The sequence below is a fragment of the Peromyscus eremicus genome, chromosome 6 (assembly GCF_949786415.1).
Source record: "Peromyscus eremicus chromosome 6, PerEre_H2_v1, whole genome shotgun sequence".
Taxonomy (NCBI): Eukaryota; Metazoa; Chordata; class Mammalia; order Rodentia; family Cricetidae; genus Peromyscus; species Peromyscus eremicus.
In genome coordinates this window covers 5,106,470-5,131,028 of record NC_081421.1, presented here as the reverse complement: position 1 = coordinate 5,131,028, position 24,559 = coordinate 5,106,470, and the positions used below count along the sequence as shown (strand labels likewise).

Sequence of the window (24,559 nt, the reverse complement as noted above, 5' to 3'; positions counted from 1 at the left end):
GACCCATAATGACTTGTCTCCTGATAAGATATGACTGTAGTTCTGAGTCTGTGGCTACTAAGGGTCATTCATTAGTAAGAACATGTGAGGTCTACCTTCAAAACGCCCCTCCCAGTCAGACCACGCACAACCCACTTAGAGCTGTAACATCCAAAGACCTAACGCATTTTCCCACAAGATGCTGTGCAAAATACCACCACAGGAAGTGCTCAAAATACAATTACTGCTGCAAAAGAGGTAACAGAGCATTAGTCTTCTCTTTCTCCCCTGGCTTTCAACACTGCCTCTGTGGCCTCATCAAGAGGTAACAAGGACGTAGCGAGGAGGTCTTCTAACCAATAATGAATTCAGTTTAAAAATCGGCAGTGTGTGTGCTAAAGTGGGGGAGTGTGTTTACTTTTGAATTGCTGTAGCCATCCACACGGCCCTCATGCCTAAGGAGTCACCATTTCTTTGAAAGTATTACCTACAAAACTGTGTGGGCAGTTATTGATACGACAAAATACCTTTGATCCAAACAGGACACATGTAGCAGGTAGCTGTTTGGAGGCGGAAACCATCCCGTGCATTTCAAGTGAAGCAGAAATAAAGAAGAGCAGGGGGGCTAATCCCAAGAAAACAAATAAAAGTGGCAGGTTTTTCACTAAGAAAATCTTTTGAAAAGGAGAAGAAAAGAAGAAAAGAAAAAAGTAACAATAACAGTATTGCCATGAGTTGATAAAGAAGGACAATGTCTCGTAAAATAAAGAAATGGTGAGCTATGTGGCCATAACTCATGCTTTTGCACCCATATGTGACATAAAAACAGACAAATCACTTATTTTTAGATACCAAATAATTTTAAAATTCTATAAAATAAAGAACTGCTTATAAGAATTGGCTGTTAAATCATCTATTTTAAAGTACAGCACTAACAATCAGTGGCCTACATAGAGGTCACACTTTCAGCTATTAAATATATTGAGATAGACTTTTGAAATACTATTTATGGGAAAATTTAGCTAAACTACATATGCAGGCAATAATTCTTTTACTCATCTATAACATAAATAGAAGCTATGCAAATGACTCATTATCTTCTCTAATTTATATCCTCTAGAAGCTTCTTGCCATTATACGATGCCATGACTTAATTCCTGGTTTGATTGATTAGGGACCCAAAACATCATCATGCACTCTATCAGCACCAACACACAGAACGTTATGAAGCAAATGACACTCAAATAGAATAAGCTTCTTGAGTCATTTTCATTGGAATCGCAAATCTATTTCTTTCCAAAATAAGAAAAAGAGCTACAAATAAAGCTTCATTCACTGCTTTTCTGTTATTCACAGCATAACACAATTGAAACCATTGCCCTCTATATCACATAGACCTTATAAGAAAGCCACTGATAGTCTTTTATGTGTACATTTCAATTAATATAGCATTTAAGTATTTTAAAATATTTTTATAAATATTCTATGGTTCTTTTTCATGGAAAAATAATAGGAACTATTTTTTATCTTGTTCACAAATAAATGTGGATGCCACAGTATATATTGTAAGGCAATTTTCCTGGTCTTTAAAAAAATTACATACATTTATTTTATTTTGTATCTATGAGTGTTTTGTCTTAATGTATGCGTGTACACCGTGTGCATGCCTGTGCACACCGATGTCAGAATAGGGCATTGGATCCACTGGAACTGTAGTCACCCATGGTTGGGAGCCACCATGTGGATGCTGGGAATTGAACTCAGGTCCTCTGCAGGAACAGTAAGTGTTCTCCGAAGCTAAGCCAGGCCCAATTCTGGGTCTTCTGTTTTTAAAACACAATCTTCCTAAAGCCACACTAGGACCTTGGAAGGAGCTTGGGAGCACTGGAGACAGCATTGCTCCTGCTTAATTAGCTTCTTAGGGTACTCATTTACATCGAACAGACAAGCTTTGATAGTGCTCTGACTTGGTTGTAGGACAGTGAAACGTGGTTACTGCTAATCATAGGCTCCCTCCACTTCCTGTTATCCTGACCCTGAGTTGTCTTTTCACACCTCAGTTATAAGATATCCACAAAAGGGAGAGATGCTCCCTTTCTTCACATCCCATTCACCTGTAAATTGAGATAAAACAGGGAGTTTGCCAAGGGCTGATCCCAGCTTATGAGGACTTCTGCTACATAATTGTCTTCATAAAAACCATCTGTTGCTGTTCAAATGGCAGTTGAGGAAACAATTTAAGCAGACACATAAGGCAATCTGAAAAAATAAAAATGTTTCCATATGCATACTTTAGTGTTATCGAAAGCTGCAGAGCACTGGGAATAGAAGCCTGTCAGCTGGCCTGATCCTGTGCCCACAGGGCTGGGGGACAAACACCCAGACTGTGGATGTACACGCGCGCACGCGCGATCTTACAAGTGGAACTGGATTCAGCCATGTTTGCTAGGACAAATGTCCAGTCTCGTGAAGAAAGACAAGTGCTGGGCCTACTGCCAGCTAAGCAAAGCCACCATTTGTAAGAAGAGGCACTTGAAATCAAAGGGGAGAATCTAATGCTTTAAGAGACAAAACAGCACTGCTAGAATGTCGATCCGTGGAAATACTTATAATTGTGTGAAGAGAACAAAATTGCACCCAACTTTTGGAAATCTTTATTAGATCCTTTAAAAATTGCATGTTAGCCGGGCAGTGGTGGCACACGCCTTTAATCCCAGCACTCGGGAGGCAGAGCCAAGCAGATCTCTGTGAGTTCGAGGCCAGCCTGGGCTACAGAGTAAGATCCAGGACAGGCACCAAAACTATACAGAGAAACCCTGTCTTGAAAAAAACAAAAAAAAATAAAATAAAAAACAAAAATAAAAATTGCATGTTCAAGGCTTTGTATACTAAACAAAGAATATTTGAAAATAGAGTATTGCATATCTTAAATTGTTTAGGCTGTATCTAGCTTTGTGTTATAGTAATCAAATCATAACTTTATATGAACATTCAAATATGTACACCAGCACAAACATTAACGCATGTAATCACATGTGTATATATGCTTATTAATCTAAAATATGAGAAAAAATTACTTCGTATAAAAACACATTACAAGTGGGCAGGAGTATTTCTAAGTAAAAAAAAATCTGTTTATAAGCTCTCAATAAAACAATTATGAACATGAATTCCACAATTAAAGAAATGCTGTGTTCCCTTGGGGTATAACTTCAAAATAAGCCAAAATGCAACTCCATAGACAGTATTTTAAAGAAATACTCATTTTTTTATGCTTCGATAAATGGTATTACAATGGCATTATAAATTTAACACTACAAAAAAATTCTTTGAAAAGGGAGGGCAATGACAAGGCACACCCTGACTAGCTGGTACAGGGAAAGATAAGTAGTTATCAAAGATAACTATGAGACCAAACAGCAGGGGAAACAAAAGGGTCAGGAACCAGATCCCACAGGACTCTCCATGGCTTTACTCTCTTTCATAGGGAAGAAGAAAACACCATCACGTTAAATCTTATGGGTCTAGTGTAAAAATAACAATATATAAATATGCACCTCCAGTGGCATCTGCTAGAGATAGATGTCAGCAAAGTAGCACTGTTTTGGTTCTAGAGACTAGACATAAGGTTTGGAATAGCCCATATTAGTAAAAACAGGAGGAATTGTTACTGGTTCACTTAGGGAAATAAATACTTCGTTTGGCCTTTACAGAAAAACAAAGTCAACTTTGAGTATATGTTAAATGTTACTGAGACTTAAAAAAGCTGAATTGGTGAATTGCTTTAGATTAAAATTGTCATTTGTACTTTGGGCAATTAACTATGAACTCAATGATTTTATTAATTAGGATAATTTTTTAAACATTTCATTTTTAAGTGGTCAGAATGTAAGAGATGAAACTTAGTGTGGCCATGCTAAGCATTTAATTTTGAATGTTAGAAAGAGTTTTAGAAGTCCCATCATTACATTAACCTTATTTGAAAATTGCCCAGTGTTTTCTACTTCTGACCTAGCACCACCTAGCTGAACATACATACTGAAGTCTCCTTCCAATAGATTTGTCCTCAGTGATCTCTTTTACAAGTTGAATTATAACAAAAGTGAAGAAATGATTGAAAAAGCTTAGATTTAGAAGAAGACACTTTTTAAAAGATCAGTTGGAAGTCTTACTAAGCAGTGACATTTCTTCCATAGTTTTTATGTAAATCTGTGCTTTTTTCTAATTGATCCAGATCATTTTATCCAGAGACATATTTTAACAGAACTGTAAAGGGAATGCACACACTGTCAGAAGTCATCACCATGTAAAAATAGCCACAAAGTAAAGGGAAAAGTGATTAGAATGACTAACACTGCATATAAATGTGGTTATAGGGGCAAAGCTTGATATTTAGAGTTTCATGGACAATTTCTCCCATGTTAATGCTGTACTATAGTGATTAAAATTTAGTTTTATTCATCAAGGAGTAAATTACCAAAGAGGTGGTTCATCAGTGGATGTCATACCAAAAAGTGCACATTTTCCGGAACTAAGGAACCAGGATGAAAACAAAGTGACACTCCAAACATCAAACCTCCTGACAATAAGTGTAATCATATTTAACCTAACAAATTCTCCATGATTTTTATTCAAACACAGTTCCTAGGATTGCCTCATAGATCATAGCCTCAAGAAATGCTTCTTTAATGCATTCAAGAAAATTAGGGTATGTGGATGTAGCTTAAAGGTAGAGTGCTTGCCTGGCTTTATCAAAGCCCTGAGATCAATCTCAAACTGCACACACACACACACACACACACACACACACACACACACACACACACACACAGTACTCCCCCATCTTTTGTTCTGATGCTCTGAGTATAAGCCATTGAAATATAAATGACAGCCATGTTGGTCACCAAAGCAAAACCATCCAAGGTCTATGTAAAATAAAGTTATTTCTGGCCCCTTTGCCACAATAATAACATTTTTTTCAGAAAAATAGAAAATACTTTTCACAGTATAGGTGTCCCAGTAGGTAAAGCTATGTATACAGACCCCCTATATACAGAAAACACTTTGGTCTTCCATTTGAAGGTTCTCGGTCACGAAAAAAAATGTTACAGAGAATAATAGCCCTGTTGGCAATGCCCCTTGTCTTGTCCCCTTACCTCAATGGATAAGCACCAGACTCCAACACTGCCCTTGCCTCACTATGTGACTTGCATATTAGCTTTCTACAAATACATTGAGTTACCAGTAAATTGCTCAGAAATTAGTTTGAATACATTAGAGGATATGAATAGAAATAACCGGTTCCTTTAGTACACCACCAAAGTTGTGTTTTCTTGAAATAAAGATCCATTCTGTATCTCAGTCCTGGGCAGATAGCCAAGATTTTGATGTATTAAGTTCATAATTCTTTAGAGTCTTCTGGTACAACTTGTAGTATTATCTGTAATGTTCTGGTTATTCTGTCTACAAAGAAATAAGGAGAGATTAAAATGCATGAAAATCAGAACAGCATAAAAATAGCAAAATGTGAATTATTTGGGGATGCATACTGAGAGTGCATGGCCACCTTCTTTGTAGTGCACTTTCAAGAATTATTTACTTCATTACAATCCTATCATGCTCAATTAATTTACTTGTCACTTCTACAACTTCCCATGATGTTTCCTCAGTAAGAATATATTAATATTTTGCATTCAAATAAGAACACTTATTTATGAACCAGGAGGCTGAAAATATTTTGAGACAATGGGACCAAGATATAAATAAATGTTTACAAATATGCTTCATGTTCAGCTCAAAATGGGTTTGTTCTTTTTTCACAGAGATGACAACCAATTTCTCAGGACAGTCAAGAGAAGAATATTATTTTCAGTGTCTAATTTGTAGTATTGTTGAGCAAATTACCATATTTATCAAGGCCTCGCCTGTCTCATAAATAGGATGAGAATCTTGGACTAATCTAGGTCATTAAGGTCTGGTCCTTGAACCAATTCCATTAAGTATTGTCCACAATTCCAAATTTGCTTCAAATTCAATCCTTAGTCTCCTAATTTAGAAGCTGAAGGTTTAACCCAGCAAGAGGTAACTGTAACAAGCACTAAAATATAAGAACCCCTGAGTTTTATTACTTCTAAGGACACTTTCTACCCACAACCCTAGAGCGCTGAGCTCTGTGGTGATGGTTTCAGGGACATTCTTGTTTGCTCATTGTCACCAACCCCCACAGAACATCTTCAGAAGTCTCCTAATCTTAGAAAACCCCAGGCTCTGTCTTCTTAAAGGTTTCAGAACCAAATCACCTCTCCTCCAGATAGTCTTTCTCTTTTTCTGATAACTCATTATTCTAACAGGCTCTCGCGAACAATATTTAACTACATTAAAAAAGCTATTTTCATCTTTTGCTCTCTGAACATTGTGGATTCAAAGCTAAATGTCCCCCAGAGGACATGTATTTGAACATTTGGTCCTCATCTGTTGATACTGTTTAGGAAGGCTGTGGAAGGTTTAAGGAGTGCAGCTTCACTGAAGAATGTGTATGGTGATATTTTAATTGTACTGAAATGTGATTTTATTTGTATGTTAATAAATAAAGTTGCCTGGGGGTCAGAGCTAATAGCAAGCCATAGCAGAAACTGGGCAGTGGTGGTGCATGCCTTTAATCCCAGCTCTTGGGAGGCAGAGCTAGGCGGATGCTGTGTGTTCAAGGATACAGCCAGCATTGGAGACACAGGCCTTTAATCTCAATACCAACCATAGAAGACTTGGAGGTCTGTACAGACAGGCAGTGACAAGGAGGTCATGTGGTTGGGTTTACAACCAATGAGAAGTCAGAATAGAAAGTCTATAAAAAGGACAAACAGACAGGAAGTAGGTCTCTTGCTGAGGAAGACAGCAGCGGCAGTGAAGGGTAAGGTTTTTAGCTCTGACCTCTAGGGCTTTCATCTCTGCATTGGCTCTGTGTTTCTTATTTAATAAGACAGTTGCATCTACAAATGTGAGTTTACACAGGCCAGCATGGAGACTCTACAATCTAGCCTTACTTCCTACAGGGTCTCTACTTGGTTTCTGCTCCCTCACTTCAGACAATATGACCAGCCACTCATGAAACCCCTACAGTCCTGCCTTTTCTGCCAGGATGGGCTGTAGCCACTCAAACTGTGAGCCCTCCTCCCTTAACTTGCCTCTTCTCGGGTATGTATGTTGTCATGGCAGAAAAAAACAGTAACAAATACAATCATATTCCTGAGGGAGTTTCCTGGGCACATTATTTTTTTTATTCCATGTTAATTGTAAAAGGTTTCATGTATACTATTGTCAAGTGAACTAAACCTTATGTAATTCTTAAATAAATTGTATTTTGTAACAGTCCATTCCACCATGAGAGCAACAATCAAATCCCATATTTGCAGAAAAGGACATGGCAAAATTATACTATGAAAATAGGCTTGGGGGAAATGATCTATCAGCAGTATGGGGAAGGTGGCTTTTATAGTATGGGGAAGGAGCCAAGCCATCTGATAGTAGGCTATAAGATACAAGTACAAGAAGAGTTGTAAAGAAAAGCAATGAGGTTAAAGAAACATGGCCTCGAGCCCATGTTTCAAAGGCATCCCTGCCTGTTGCCCCCTAAGCTAATCTCTCTGTCTTGTCGTCTCACTTAGCCCCATTCCTCACACCTGACATCAAAACTTGTCCTCGTGTTCTCCCATAATGTGGCTTTCCCACTCTTGCCTTCCTAGATTTCTTTCTGGTATGGGAACTTTACAGCCATTCCAGACACATGTTTGCATGTGCCCTCCTGAAAGGACAGTTCAGATTCTCCTTTCAGCAGAGCAAGACAGAGACCCAGCTGTATGGTTCTGCCTACTCAATCCTGTTGATATTCTCCCCTAGAATTTACTAAACTCTCCCTTTGGGGTTCCAGTAGTGGCATAACTTGTATTATGGTGGCGTGTTCAGCAAAGGGATTGGCATTGCCTTCAATACTCATTGGTTTCCCAACTTTTCCTACTAGGCTGTCCTATAGCAGTGGGGCTGGCACAGGTACCCAATGGAGCCAAGGAAGCTTCTAGAAACACTGCAGAACATGTGACTTTGGAGTGCCGTATATTCTGTTCACTCTCACAATAAGATAAGTGGCTGGACAATATAAATCAACATTACTGCCCCTTTAAATAAAGGTGAGCCGATGACCTGCAGTTACAGTTTTCCATAGTTACAACCCAAAGGAATTCACAGCAATGCAGTGATTTCAGTTTTATTTTTCATGTTCCCTTGTTATTCTTGACACAAACTGGAACAACTGAGTTTGCAAAATCTCACTCCCCACTATACCTGGTATCCGCAGGGGAGCAACAGCCAAGACTGAGTGAGCTTGGGAAGCAATGCAAAGCCACCCAGCCCCAGAAATTATATTGAAAATAATAGTATGTTCTCTTAAAAGAGGGTTTAAAAATGCTTTCATATGCATATTTATTTAGTCTCAGAACATGTTTTGAGCCCCTAAGAAATACAGGCAATCTTAATGAATTAAAAAGGTACACTCTAATCTTTAGGGAAAGTCTACAAATGCATTAACTGGCTCTTAGGGGCCTGTCCCAGATGAAGCTATCTTGATATACCTTGAGCAACATACGCTTTCAGGCTCTGGAGTTGCAAGCTTGCTGTCCACAAAGATGGGTTATAGGCATTCTGTTCATGTGGGCCAGAATGGTTTTTGTTTATTTGTTTGTTTGTTTGTTTTTATAATCAAAGATTTTGTTTAAATACAGCTGCCTCCCTAGCTCTACCTAAGCAAGAGGGGCCAGCTGCTAGTCACCCCACCGGCTCTCAGCTATGATCAGGTTGAGCAGATAACTAGAGGCTGTCAAGTTCAATGGCTGCCACTAGCCCTGGTCTGGGTTTCCAGGGTCTAGTACCTCTGTGTATCTGGACACATCAGGGTGGAACCAGCCCCCTTTTCCTCCCCTGCAAAGTTTGCCTGTCTGTAGATAAATAAACCATATAAACAACCAAGCAGAAGAATTAACCGCCCTCTTACAGACGGGGGAGGAAGATTTCTGCATATGACTATCCCCTTAAGAGAGTGCTTTCTTCTAGCTCTGGAAATGCTATAACATAAAAAGTGGTTCAATACTGGCATCCTGTGGCCAGAGGTATTCATCAAATCTCTAGAAATCTCACATCCTTGGGCTAGGAGGCTAGGAACACTCCCTGGCTGGCTCTGCCAACTAGCCTTGCACCAGTTTCTGAATGATGTCTAGTTACAACTCCTGGAAACAGCCCGGGGAAAGGTGCATTTTGCTAGACTGTCACATTTTCCCAGGGTTAATCCATTCACTCATATTAAGATTAAAAAAAAAAAAAACAGCGTAACTTAAAACCTAGACCATTTACCAAGCAACACAACATATTAAAGTACTGAACAAACTGCTTCAAGAAAGGCTCTCCTGCCTCCAAGCTCAGGTGGAGTCTTCTCTCAATCAGAAAGTGTGTTTTTGGAAGGGTCCAGTGCTGCTGTAGGACTCTCATGCTTCGTCTCTGTGTGTTTTGTTTTGGCCAAAGGCTACAAAAATACTTGCTATTGCAGCAATAAATATTATGAACTTGCTTTATTTTCCTACAAGAACACTGCCTAAGAGTAAAATCAAGCAGAATTACAGAGGACCGTTGCTTCTCCCTAGTCCCTTCCAAGGCGTCTATAAAGATAAAGAATCGCAATGATCACAGTTTAAAGCAGAATGCTGTGTCCCTGGTCAGACGCCAGAGCATCCCCGAGAACCAAACCACCATTGTGGGTCTCCTTCCCAGCAGTTCATTCCACAAATGGCTGACACTAAATTCAGCAGCCTTGGAGATGTTCAAAGCATCATTAGAAGCAGAAAAATAGCAAAAACTCCAAAATTACATGAGTGCAGAAGGACAACAAAGAAAGATCTTGTATGAAAATGTCTGTTTGGAACTGACAGAGTGCCTTCGAGCATGCGCCTGTGGTAGAGACTGGCTAGAACTGGCTGACTGCACAGGAGAGGACAGAACTCACCCTTTCTTCACTCAAAAGCTGCTGACTCTTTCTTCTGGGCATAGGGCTGTCTGCCCTGCTCAAGGCCTCTTTGTCTGTGTACCTCCATCTCATTCCCAACACAGCCCTAAACTGTATCAAGAAGCCAAGTAATACTAATCCTAAATATTTTAACAAAATTTATCCTCCCTTTGGATCCATAGCCAGTGTCTCCAGTAGAGAAAACCTTACTAAATACATTCTATAGAAAAATAAATACAGCTGTGCAGGATATAGAGACCATGCATGTGCTCAGTGAATTAGCGTATTTCTGTTAGCCTTGAAATCCTAATTTACATAGCAACATTTCTTACAGGAATAGTGTTGCCAGCTAGAAAGTTAAATCCAAGCAGAAATTGTGGTAGGAAATCTGAAGAAGCCAAATGGCGATTCAGTTAGTAAGGAGTCATGGCAAAACTACTTTAAATGGCTGGTTTCTGAATGTGTTTTTGGACTATATTAGAGAGTCCACAAATAAATATTTTTGTTGTAGTTTTGTATCAACACTCACTTGTTGAAAAATTTCCCATTAATCTCTAGACTTCCAATGTAAGTTTTTATATTTTTGAGAACTTCATATATGAATACTGCATTTACGTTATTCCACTCTCTCTACTACCAACTCCTATCATGTTCCAACTCTCTTTCAAATTTATGACTTTTTTTAATTGCTATTTTTACATATATACATATATGTATATAACATATATAAACATACTGAGTCCATTTGGTGTGGATGGTGTGTAGATGTGTGTAGGGCTGGCCACCTGGATTGGGACTTGGCCTGGGAGAAGACCAATTCTCCCTTTCTCATCAGCCATTGCTTTCCTGTTGCTCTTAATCTAGGGATTTGTTGCTCTTAATCTAGGGATGTAGCCTTGTGAGATTTCCTCAATCACCTTGGCATGTCACCCTGGGCTGTCATTATGTGGGTCTTGTTTAGGTGACCATATTGTTGCCATTTCAAGGGTGTAAAGCTTCAAGATCATGTCCTTCCTTCAAGTTTTAAGATTAGGCATGATAAATTAAGTGAATTAAGACCAAATACAAAACAAAAAGGAATTTGCATTCTAAACTCACCAAACTCATAAACAACAGCATATCTGGTTTTGAAAATATATTTTATGTGACTTAACCCAAGTCACTATCATAAAATACCAGACTTAACTTAAATGAGGAAATTTTTATTTACACTAATGTACTCTTCCTGTGTCAAGGGTCACCAGGATTTAATCTACTGATAGGTATTTAGCTGAATTTGTCACTTGAAGCTGGGTTTGTTTGGAAGAATTAGATGATTGAGGACTGCATTTAAAAGGTATTTTTTTTTAACCCTAGTCCCTTGTTCTGTGGAGTTCTCTGCATCCTGGATACAGCTTCACCTCATCAGGTACTCCCAGGCCTCTAAAAGCAATAGGGCCGTGTTGTAGAATATTATTTTTAGGTGTGTTAATTTTGTTTATGTTGCATTTGTTTAACTCGGTGAAGCTGTGTTACTTTGCCTATCTAAAACACCTGATGGTCTAATAAAGAACTGAATGGCCAATAGCAAGGCATGAGAAAGGACAGGCGGGGCTGGTAGGCAGAGAGAACATATAGAGGGAGAAATCTGGGAGAGAGAAGAAGTAACCAGAGAAGGAGGAGGACATCAGGGGCCAGCCACCCAGCTACACAGCAAGCCATGGCGTAAGAGTAAGATTTACAGAAGTAAGAGAATGGAAAAAGTCCAGAGGCAAAAGGTAGATAGGATAATTTAAGGAAGGAAAGCTGGGAAGAAACAAGCCAAGCTAATGCCAGACATTTGTAATTAAGCATAAACCTCTGTGTGTGACTTATTTGGGAGCTGGGTGTCAGGCCCCCTTGTAGAGTAAAAACCTCCAACAACAGAGCCAGCACCATCAGTGTGGTGATAAAGCCAATCCCAGAACTGAAGGGTCCCAGGAAGGGAAAGGGCAACCATGAAGGTGTGTGAACTGAAACTTTTGAAGCCATGAGCCCAAATAAACTTTTCTTCCTTTAAATTACTCTTGATCTCATATTTTGTCATGGTGGTGAAAATCTAACACAGTGGATACTGATGTCCAGCAAATGTGAGTTCAAATCCTAGCTGTAAGGCTTAAGACTCTGTATACCCAATTCTAAATTCTCCCTCTTGCTGAGCCCTGGCTTCCTCACCAGGTGGAAACAGAATCTTAGACGTGGATCCTTGGGGAACTGATCTGAGACAGTGAAGCTGGAGAAAGAGACCATAAGAGCCCCTGATACTGAGGCTCTTCCAAAGCACCCTTCTGACCAAGTGAGCTGCATTTTCTCCTCTACATTTTAACTGGCCATCAAGTTTAACCAGCTTTTCCTCCTTAGTGCTTTTAACTCCCTATTAGTCCTGCTAGTGTCCTTGTTGCTATCCCTAAAGAAACCACCATGTCTTTTCTCTCTTCAGCCTCAACCTTCTCTCCTCCATCCTCAGCCCAGCATTGCTTTTTCAAAGGCAACCTTCTGAGTTTGAGCCCTGGTTCTTTTACTTACATCCACATGACCTGTAAGAATGACATGAATTCTCTGGTGACATTACTCAAAATTTACATAATAGGGACAATGACTTCTACTACTTCAAATGGTTGTTAGGACTGAAAATGGTCACACGTGTGCAAGCATATAGAAACCATACAAGAAACGCAAGCTGTTATTCTCTTCATGGTTTTTGCTGTTACCAGAACCCTCTGTAGCTCCATTTTCCTAACAAGGTAGTATTATAGCCATGATGTAAGACATTTGCAAGCTTCCACCTCACTCACCAAGAAATCTCATGTCACTGGTCAATTTTATGCTATGATAGTCTCTAGACTTTGTTCAACCCAGGAGAACAATCATTATGTCACTAAGGGATTCAAAAGAGCAGTTGAGACCATTTACAGTACTGAAAAAATTATACCTAAAGAAGCTATTCTCTAACATGCCTGGGACTCCAACCACCCAAATTAAATACCCAATAGGGTTCAACAGGGCTGCACTCTAAACGCCCTTCCTGTCTTCCTCACAGCTGCAATTAAAATGCTGTAACTTACTTTAATAACAATTGTACCATATGTAGCTCTAAACTTCAAGAGATGTATATTGGATGTGTGCACCTTTATGGGTTTTCTACACCACAGTCTCTCACCAGGTCCAAGAGGCTTAAAAGTCGTACCTGATAATTGTCTGAACCACTTGGGTTTCTTGTCCCACACAATGAAGAGATAATACGCAGGGACTCCAGTCAACGTGATAAGGAAGCCAACCCCCGTGCTAAATGGGTCCGAGTAAAGGGAGAGAACAACCATGAAGAGGCAGGTGAAGGAAAACAACGCTGGGATGAACAGAGGCACCTGGAACACAGGCAAAACAAAACGGCTTCACACACGTGCAAGAGACCAGGGGCGGAGCGACCAGTCACGTGACCAGGCCGCAAGCCCCCAACTCCTTTAAGCATCAAAATCTCTTCAAGCAGCACAGAGCACGTATTAGGTGTGGTTTCTTAACTTGAACTTGTTTTAGAATATTTGAACCAAGTCTAAGGCTAGGAAACTGTGTTTCCTCGTGGATGGTCTATTCAAATTCTTTCCCTAGCAAGGTATCGTTATTATTTACATTTTTCATCCTAAAAGATTGGCTATTTGGTAATTAGGATGAGAGCCCACTTTCACATGGAGTCAAGCAGGCCGGTGGCTTTGCTACATGTTAACACCTCTCAGTGAATATTGATTTCCTGTTGAGAGTCACACTACGACCCGATGGGAATAAAACAGGCCAACTCCTAGTCAACAGCTAATAAAGATGCTGCAAGCATGTGGCAATGAATACAATTAGAAACAAATCCTGATAACATGACTGGCAGCATTATCAGTGCTATGTCTTCAAAGCAAATAAATAGTGAGACCGCACTGACCCATGGACGTCTGAGGCTGGGGGAGATGACAAGCCTGTTCTTCTGCTTTCCCAAAGGGAATTGTCAGCTACAGTGAATGTTCCTCCTACTTGGTGGCAAGATCTTCCTTTGCTATTTCATATTTCTTTACAACAGTGGTGCCCAACTTTCCTAATGCTGTGGCCCTTTAATATATTTTTTCATGTTGTGGTGACCCCCAACTATAAAACTATTTTCGTTGCTACTTTATAAATGTAATTCTGCTACTGTTATAAATCATAATGTAGATAAATATCTGTGTTTTCCTATGGTCTTAGGAGACCCATGTGAAAGCGTCATTTGACCTCCAGGTTCCCCAGGTTGAGAACCATTGCTTTAGAGTACATGGAGGAATAATACTACAATGTTAACAAGTTAAAATGCTTACTAATCTGCAAAGCTACACCCTTTTCCCAGTTATAATTAATGAAGTACTCTGCCTTTCACAGCCCAGCTGTGTCAACAATTGGATATGAAGACAGATAGGGGTGTTACACCCTCTGAACACCCCAAGCCATGCATGAAAACCCAACATCAAAAGTATCTTTCAACACTCTCTTTTCTCAACAGATAAAATCTGTGACGAATTCACTGTAGCACACTTACTAATGTATATATTTTCCCTAAGTGAAGCATATTAGGAGCGTTCCCTGCAAGAGTTAAATATTTTACACTGCAGTACCCCACCCTCCCCCCAACCTCCCCCTCATCAAGTTATGAGAAAAAGAGGTCTAGGTATTAGGAGAGAGATTTATGGAAACCCATCAAGACCGCTGCGGTTACCTTGAAAGGACGATGCATATCTGGGCGTTTGTATCGAAGATAAATCAGCCCAGCAACTACCAGCCCCATAAAAAGCCACCTGGCAAAACTGAGGAAATTCAGAAGACTGTAGAGGTCTCCGGAGAAGAGCATTATCATCGTCAAAGGATGCTGGTGGGGGAGGAGAGGAGGTAAAGTAAATGCAGGGAACTAAGAGGGAGCAGGCAATACCGAACAGCAACCTCGCCTCCCATTACAAGCGTCTTTCCAGTGGTTATTTATAACCAGAAACCATCATCCTGACCGAAGCCTAGACTCCACACGCTTTTTTTTTTTTTTTTTTTTTTTTTTTTTTCCATATTCTGTTCTTAGGCTGCAACTAAGCCTCAGCTGGAGGGTGCCATTATCACCCCCCTTTTCAGTTGGGATTTTCTGTGAATTTGCTGTTTTGTTACTTTGTCAGTTCCTTCTTGTCCCTGGAGAGGAGACAACGTGTTTTCTGTTGTTGTTTTGTTTTTGTGTGAATGTGTGTCCATCTATACGCAGGTGCACGCATCTATAAATGCAGGTATGTTTATAAATGCATGTGGAGGCCAGAGGACAATCTTGGCTGTTGTCCTCAGCCTGCCATCCCTCAGGTAACTTCTACCTTGTGAGATCGGGTCTCTCATTGGCCTAGAACTGACCCTGTAGGCTAGGCTGGCTGGCCAGTGGGCTCCAGGGATCTCCCTATCTCTGTGCCCCCCACCCCAGCACTAGGATTTTTGAACCCAGGCCACCATACCAGCATTTTTTAAAATGTGGTTCTAGGGAACTAAACTCAGGTTCTCATGCTTTGAAGGCTAGCAGTGCACCAGGTACACCCTACCCCAAACAATTTGTTTCTAAAGAATAAAAAGGAAAAAAAAAAAAAAGACATTCGATCACTCAAAATCAATGCAGAATCAATTATTAGCAAGTGCCAATCATAAATATTAAATGCAGACTCCACTAGAAAGCTTAAAGGAAGCTCTGAAGTGATTCCTGAGATGCACACAGGAAACAACCATGTGGAGATGAATCTTTCAGCTCCTGAAAGCAAAACATTGACATTTTCCTGGTCCAGGTCAACTCCCCCCTTTTGCTAACTGCATGTGGCCCTCAAGAACAGGAAAGAATGAAGCCTGGAGAGCCACAGAGCAGGCCTCTGCAGCTGAAAAAGCCAAGGATGCCTTGACTGATAGCAGATGCTTCAGATGAAAGCCTTCTTCATGGAATAATACATCCTGTTCCCACACGTGACGTTAGCTTCCAGATTCCTCACAGAGTGTGTGCGTACTTTAAAAAGAAATTTCAAGGAAACATTCTGAAACAAATTAAGTGCATGGAAAAGAAAAAAATCTTCAGTGCTTCCTAGGGCACTCTCGACAGGACATTCCAGTTGAGAAAAAAAGAAGCTACTAAAATAAAAATGACTATATCATTGCCAATGGGTATTTGAGGGCTCATCTACCTTTTACAGTCTTTTGTAGCCCACATTTCACAAACATTGTTGCCGGCATAGAGAAATCCACAGCTTCCATTTGCATGTGGGATTTTCCTTTCTTCTCTGTAAGGTTAGCTCTCACAGGTCTCACTTACGATTGGAGAACCATTTCACGGCTTAGTGTTTTGTCTATGCTTTGAATTACATTGTGTGTGTTTCATTATGATGGGGGCCAGGAGGAGACAATGGGTAATGTTAGCACAGTCTGTTTCCAGCTGAACTCTGAGTCAGTGGTTCAGACTATGTCCTTGTGGTTTTTTTCCTTTGAGGTTTTCTGCCAAGGAGAGAAACCACGGCACCTACTTCCCATTATACCTTACAAATCTTTTCAAAGGTGAAAGAGACGAGAGGTGGGGCCTTCCCCAGGGCATCCCATACACATCAGAAACCATGGCAAAATCAAAGGAAGCCATGGCAAAATCTCTGGCCTCCCGAACATGATACAATGAGCACCAAGTGAGTGGTGAATTAGGATGTCTGTTTCAACTCCCTCTTTCTGCTAAACATTTTGTGAGGTTGTATCTACATATACTTGTTAATGTGCATTACCAAAACAAGAACAGCTGGCAGAGGAGTGTGCTTGTGGACATGAATCATGGAGAGGATTTCCGGAAGGTGCCCTTCTCGAGATGCGACATAGAATAGCCTGGTGGGAGAAAAACGTGGGTGGAGTTGACGATAGAATCAATCATTCCAAAGGGAAATCTGGGACATATCATACTATTCTTCGAGAAAAAGCAACAGCAACATCCCACTGCGTGGAGCTTTTCCTACACACAAAGAGCTGGTGGCAAAGTCAGTTCTAGATTGCTAGTGTCAATCCAATCTAGCCCACATGCATTGCACACACATGTACATACATGTGGCATTCAGATTTATCTGATTTAAAATGTAACATAAGGAAATAAGAAATCTTCGTACCATCAAACAAAGCAAAAGGGTTACAGATGGTGGGGTGGTTATTTTTGCTTTCTACTTTACTCTTTTTCGTGGCACCTTCAGAAAAAACAAAAGACTTTATCGCCAGAAATAAAAGCTGTTATGAGACTCTGTAGACAGACTCTAAAAAACGCCGCATGGCCAGCTAGGAGCGGGCTATATGTAGGCCCGCAGCGCCCTCTACTGGACAGAATCAAACATGCTTCACTTGAATCTACTCCAAACTTGCATATCCCTTTAAAAACAACAGGTTCGGAGGCTCTATTGCTTTTCTCTTTAAAAGTTATCCTTATCACATCCAATCTCTAAAACAGAAATGTGTTTCTGAAAATACATGAACTCGCTCACCTGGAGACAGCGAACACGCCACCGTTCATGGAGCCGAAGCAGGAGAGGGCAACAAAGATCGGGACTGCTAATGAGAAATTTCCCAGCAGCCGCTCAGAGAAGGTCTGGGGAAAGAAAGAACGAAGCAAATTAATGCTTTCCCAGAAAGTGGAATAAAATGAAACAATTTAGGCCAAACTTGCTCTTTGACTTTCTATTAGCCCGGTGCTACGTGAATGTTTTATAATCCTTCCTTTTGGTTGGGGTCAAACTGACTCCACAGACAATCATCAGAAGCGGGTACCATAGCGTTGGTTGTCTCAGACCTGTGAGCAAAGGTCTCAACAGCCGCCCTCTCTCTCCCTTCAAAGCAACGATCCATTTGCGGAATCTTTATCAACTATGATGTATATCGTCTCTGACTCTGATCAGAGGAGGAAGCTCAATTCGGAAATTCTACTTTTAGAGACAGAAATGGTTCTGCACAAAGCGTGCTCTTTCGCCCAGAAAGCCACCTTTGTGTGATGGGGTAAGGATAAGCATTCACGCGAGTTACAGGTATTTGTTTCACATACCAACCCTGGTGCTAGACGGTAAAACAAGACAACACACAAGCTGATCAGTTATGTCACACGAATGCGCCGGTCTGCACTGTTCTTTCCTCCAGTACAGTCATACCAGCTGAACCTGTTTATGGAGTTAGCCCTCCCCCATCCCAGGAAGCTGTCATTTCCTACCAGGCTTTCCTATAAAAAGCTAGAACACAATTCCAATCCTGACAGGTGACAGGAAATAGAAAAGGTAGACAAAGTTCTGGGATTTCCTCGTAGGCTGTCACATGTGTGGCCCTGTACATTTCTATGAAGGACACACTTTTTTTTTTTTTTTAATGTAGAGTGTTTTTTTTTTTTTCGTTGTTCTTGATGCAGCTGGAGCTATGCAATTAACTGAACCCACTATGCTCTCAAAAAATTAGTGCTGCCCTTTGCCTAGAAAGGTGAGGCAACTGACCAGACACCCAGAAGCTTTATACATGTCATTGCCTGATAGCAAGCCCACCAGTGGACAAAGCCTTTTCATACAGTGAACTCATAAGTTGGTTCACACAAAATGAGATAATTATCCCCTGTGGGTGGTGTTGATAGGAAGTGATCCTATTTTAAAAGGAATTGACATTCATGGACAGTTTTAATTTTTTCACCCTTCCTGCTTTTGAGTTAATGAGTGAATTCTTTCTTACAAGCCAAAATGTTTGAGCAAAATAAAAGTCTGTGTTACAGAAACAGCCTCATAGCATGATCTTTGGAAACAACTATGATCTTGGTTTTCAAATAAATTTAGAGAAATGCTTTAGAATTATATGTATATATTCTTAGGGAGTTACAATGCACACTGGCATCCTCAAGTATTACAGCAACATCTCTTTAGCATTTAATTGCCTAGTTGTTCCCAAATTTATAAATTCTCCAACACTACTATTCCAAGGTTATGCTAGAAATAGATAGACATGGTCCTCCTGAAATTTCAAGAACGATACTTTGGAGAGGAATCAAGTCAACATTTGAAAAGTTTATAACTAGAAATGAGCAGAGGCGGGTTGCACTTTGCAAATCAAAATCCACATTTATTTACATTCAGTAACTGTCCACCTGTCCATAGAGACATGTTGGGAAAATAACTCCTCCTCCTAAGACAGTATTGATGGAGTTTTAAGCAGCTATACGTGGAAATATTTTCTAGGAGATTAAAATAAAAACAAAGAGAATCTATGGCAGAGACATGATATATGCTAAGTAAGGTGTGCTCAAAATTTTCAAAATATTATCATACAGGTCAAGAAAAGATTACTGACTTCCAAAACATTTTCTCCTGGAGGGAATCTCCTTAGCCTAAATTCAAGCTGGCATGGTTTTAATGTGGACTTACCACCGCCACAGCATTGGATTGTAACAGCTCCTCAGCGCTGATGGCCGTAAAATAGGCCACGTTTGTCAGCACATAGCCAACTGTGATAACAGCCATGGAAATGCAGATCGCAAGGGGGATGGTTCTGAAACACACAGAGACATCACCTATGAGTCGTCATGCGCTCTCTACGACCAAAGAATAAAGAGGACTCATTCCAGTGCAGGATGTCATGGCATTGCCTGTGACTGGCATATGGAGGGACATTTTATCAGAACAAAGTATCTTTGCAATTTAATGAGATCCATGGAGGCAGGTATTTTGTATAACTTGTTTATTGTTTCATTCCCAAATATTTCGGTCTGTTCCTTTCTTTTTTCCATGAATGTTATTGCCATGCTTCTACTAACCTCACGATCACCTGGAAGGCTTGTTAAAGCACAGGCCACTGAGCCTATCCCTAACTTTCTGATTCAATGGGATCAGCATCATTCCTATTTTCCAAAGTGACCCTGATGCTGCTCACTAGGGAGCACATACCTTTCTGCTATTAATCCACTGTACTGACAGCTTTTTAAAGGGAGTCCTCCAAAGCATCTTTCATATTCAGTGTTTTCCCGTTAGGCAGCTTGTGGTGCAAACAAGTGAAGACATTTGGAAGCAAGAGAGTGGGATGTATCTATCTTCGTAAAAAGATGGCACTAAGAATTTTGCATGTAAGGGAAGTGCTCACAATAATGACTCTGCACAGCCCTGCTGTGAGTTCAAAGGACTCTCAAGCTCATGAGCATCTAATAAAGCAGCCGTGCAGATAATCCCATGAAATTAGAGGTGACATGCTGGGAAGTATGGACGACTGGACAGTGCTGACACTAGGTGGCCTCAAGAAGTACCCGGCACAAATGCAATATTATGTCTTCATTTAGTGCAGTGGGAAAGCCAGGAAGCTACTGACCCTCATAATTTGATTCCATGTTACCGATACACATTACTTGCTTAACATAATCGCCTCCTCAGACTCTTTCCAGTTCAGGCAACTTAAACCTTCAACTCCCCACACAAAAGCTGGTCATTTATTTTTTATTTATTTATTTATTTATTTTTTGCCATCCTGCTATCAGCCCTCACAGAGGCTTCCCCCCTGCTGGGTGCCACTAATGAAGACCTCAATATAATTTCTTCCAAGATGAAAATGCAGTTCAGAACCAGGAGGCAAAAGGCATAGCCAGTTTCACTGGCCAAGCTAGATGCATTTAACACACTGAGGCCCAGCTCATTATACTGAGTGGCAATATTCCCTGTTGAGAACAGGCAAAATGACAGTCAGCAACTGCCGTTCATTATGCTGCTTGCAGCCTGACACTTGCCCAGATCCCCAAAGCCTTCAGCCTTGACCTCTAAATCCTGGCATCCAAACATGAAAGTAGCAGATGTTCTCCATCCCCAGTGTGAAGAGGGTCCCGTGGAATTTCCTGTGAGCACTGTGACAGGCCTCACTAGCTGTAATTGATAGGTGCTAAATTTAAGTCAAAAGAAAGAAAAAAATAAAAATCACTGGGCCAAAGAAATACAAGGCAGTGAAGGAATTAAAGACAAAATCTGTTTCTCTGAAAGACTGGATAGCATTGCAAAGGGGTGAGCAGGAAGAGGTGAGGTGGATTCCCCTTCTCAGCCATTCACTGACTTGTATTGAACTTTTTCAGTAAAGGAAGATGGAGATGCAGAGAAGGGAAGAAACAGACCCTCCATTCCTTCCAAGGCCATGGTTGATTAAGGTATGTCAAGGTTCTAGTAATAAAAACTGAGATGACATTGCTCAGTGCAGTGGGGTGACTAACTTGCACAAGATAGGGAACATGGCCATACCATATAATGCTGAGAAATAACAAAAAAACACATCTGGAATTTGGGACTATGGTCATCCCAACCAAGAACTGAGTTTTTTAGCCCTGTATCTAGAAGTCAGACCCCTGCCTGGTCCCTTTCGTTGTATGTTTCTTAGTGGGGCTTTCAATACCCATCTTATCAGAGGCAGGCTTAGCTAATCCAGCCATCTAAGTTAGTGTTCCCTCTTTCTCAGTTTAACAACATAACAGCAGCAGTTAAGGCCACTGGGCTGTAGCCGGCCACAACCTTCTACCGAGTATTTCCCAAATCTGCCTCATTTTATCCTTGGAAATTCCTGTAAGCTGGAAACATCATCACTATTTTATTTATGAAGAAATGGAGTCTTTGGAGCTTAAGTAACTGTCCAAGGATATCAGAGTGGAATTCAGGATTCGGCTGTGTGCATGGCCTAACTTGGAATCAATTAAGCCACAAGTGTGGCTCCCTCAGCTATATTAATGTTTATGGAAATTATGATATAGAATATTAAGTGAGTTGGGGAAGTCTCATCAAGACTACATTTCTCATAGGTTTCTGTAAAGGAAGGAGAAGCATTCAGAGGTTCTTATCACGCTTTTGTAGAACTGTAGTGAAAGGTGAGTGTTTTCAGATAACTTCTCATTTTATGGAACAGATTATTTATTATTATGATTATTATTGTTGTTATTATTTAAAAAGAAAAGATGTTCACTTGATGAATTTCCCCAGACATGTTTGTATACAAAAAGGGAATAAGTCAACATGTTTGTCAAATAGGTTGTAATGACTTATTAACAAATGTGATGTGGAGTCAAATATACTAGGTAGCTATTGAGAGGGACAACCACAGGCAGCTGAAAAAGGGGTCCAAAGAATGAGAGGGTATGCTGTTGAGTACAATAACCATGATTCTCTCCAATTAGATCAAATGAACCCACGGGAACTAGAGACACTGTGGCCACAGAGCTGCTAGCCTTACTGACTGTCCTCAGGTCCCTTTCTCCTTTGAAGGAAGGGAAAGGGGTGGGGCAGATTCTGTGGTTGCCTTGGCATAAAAAGCATCAATTTACAAAGGTGAGCAGCTGGCCTGATCTGGGCTGGGCACCACGCGGTTAAGTCCTGATTACAAGTATCAAAGCTTATGAACTGATAAAAGCTTTTAGGCCACACCAGAGTGAGCTTTCTGGACACTTTAGATGCAGAGGGCAGATAAGCAAGGTTAGGAACCCAAGAGGAAGACTAGTAGCACAGGAAATAAAAGGAATTAGAGGAAGGAGCCGAGAGGCCATGGATATTTCAAAGCTTCTAAATTAGTGAAAGGTAGACACCCATCCTAAAGGGTAACAAAGCATTAGCTTCGTGATGAATACGAATGGCGCACACCTGTAAACCCTCCTCTTTCTCAAGTGTTTGAACATGTTTGTTATGATGAACAGAACACAAATTTAGTGAGAAGAGTTCCCTCATCCTCAAGAGCCTTCCGTCATTACATATGCTTTTTCCGATTAGCAGGCAATGAGTGTGTGTATGATATTTTTATTAGCTGGAAATTGTCTTCAAAAATATCATAGTCTTCCAACTTCTTAATTTAAATTGGCATCTCTAGCCATTCTGGCACACAAGGAAGAATGTTTGATTCTTTGAAACTACTAAACTGGAAGTCTGAAATGCCTGTTCAGGAGCTCCTTTTCCATTTCTTTTTTGTTATGAGTGATGGCTTATTTTCCAAAAGTGATGGGTGGATATTTGCCTTTTAAGAATCTGCATAGCCCCTACAAAGACACTTGATACTTAAGTAGATGTGCTGCATTCAGATCACTGTGGAATGATACATAAAATAAGTAAATAAAATGCACAATCATATATTTAAGTGGGAGCTAACTCCCATATTCTTTTAAGCAGAAAAGCCAAGGCTTTTTGGTTAGTGATATGGGTCAAGGTCACAGAAGCAGTGAGTGGAGAGCTAGAACTCAAACTCAGCCTTGCCAGTGCTTCAAGCTCTTGCAAGGGCATCTTGACTTTTATTTCAAGTTCCAGATCCATAGGGTCCTGGTATGTCAATGGATGCACATCATGTTTTATGTAGGCAATCCATTATCAAGCCAATCATTCTACTACACATCGTATGCCATGCATATAAGACTATGAACCCAACAGTCACTGAAGGTAGAGAGTCTGTTAAGCATGTTATTATTAAGTACCAGAAAGATTGTTTCCAGACTTTCAATTAGACCAGAAGGAGCTACTGCTGTAAAATGAGAGTGAGTAAATGCAGCTTGATGCTGTAGTCCTTCAAGGAACACCAAAGTTAAAAGGAGTTTTGCTGCTCAGGTGACCAAAGCAATGCCCTAATTGTGTGAATTTAGGATAGCCCAAGATTGTTTCATAACATGAACAAAATCTCCCAAGACTGTTGTGACCCAAGCCTGTTAATCTCCTCAGTCACCATGAGGACCTAGAACTTACTGCCCACCCCCACCCTTCCCCATCTCCCCACCCCCACCCTCGTTAGCTCCTTGGCCACCATGGCAACCTAGAACTCATTAATCCCCTATGGATGTGCTCTTATGTTTGAGATATGGGCCAGGACACAGTGGCAGACAACTAAGTTATTAAAAAACAAAACAAACACACACATACACATACATACATGCACACACACACACACACACACACACACACACACTCCTACTCTTATATGCTCTGGAACCTTCTAAAGTGGTAAATGTTTCAACTTTCTATTTAGAACGCACTAATATTTCAATGCATGTATTTGGCATTCAAGGTAAGAAAGGACAAAAAAAGTCATGATCAAGAAGAGCAAAAGAATGGCAAACTTCTTAATGTAAAAAAACAAAAAAAGGGGGGATGTAAATAAATAAATAAAGGAAGACTAACATTTTTCAAGGATTTTTCTGTCTGCTGGGAAACAGGGGGCTTTGCCCTCACGTACTTGAAATGCAGCCATTCTTCACTGTAACATAAAGTATTTATAATTATATTAAGTACCTTCCAATTCTAACTATTTATTTTAGAGACATACTTGTTTCAGATTTTCTCTATAGTGACCCTGCAGGGACTTTAAAAGACTTATATCATTTTTTCAGAGATTTGACAAAGAAATAATTCAAACCTCATTACCTCTCTCTTTTGGATTCACCAACTTGCTTTTTGAGAGTTATCGTTTCTTTTATTAATCACTGTTATTAATTTTTTAAATTCTTCAAAATTTAGCTGTGTATGACAGACCAAA

General features: G+C 40.3%; 1 protein-coding gene across 1 annotated transcript in view; it reads right to left on the bottom strand.

The window, feature by feature from the left end:
* Window positions 1-2,852: 2,852 nt before the first annotated feature.
* Slc7a11 (solute carrier family 7 member 11) overlaps window positions 2,853-24,559 on the bottom strand; it is a 74,252-nt gene continuing 52,545 nt past the window's right edge. The window contains exons 7-12 of the mRNA XM_059264665.1: window positions 19,462-19,585; window positions 17,557-17,660; window positions 16,819-16,915; window positions 14,766-14,915; window positions 13,227-13,404; window positions 2,853-5,442 (exon numbers count right to left, since the gene is read on the bottom strand). Of these exons, the coding sequence (XP_059120648.1) occupies window positions 5,378-5,442; window positions 13,227-13,404; window positions 14,766-14,915; window positions 16,819-16,915; window positions 17,557-17,660; window positions 19,462-19,585 (718 nt within the window). The 3' untranslated portion in view covers window positions 2,853-5,377. The remainder of the gene's footprint in view (window positions 5,443-13,226; window positions 13,405-14,765; window positions 14,916-16,818; window positions 16,916-17,556; window positions 17,661-19,461; window positions 19,586-24,559) is intronic.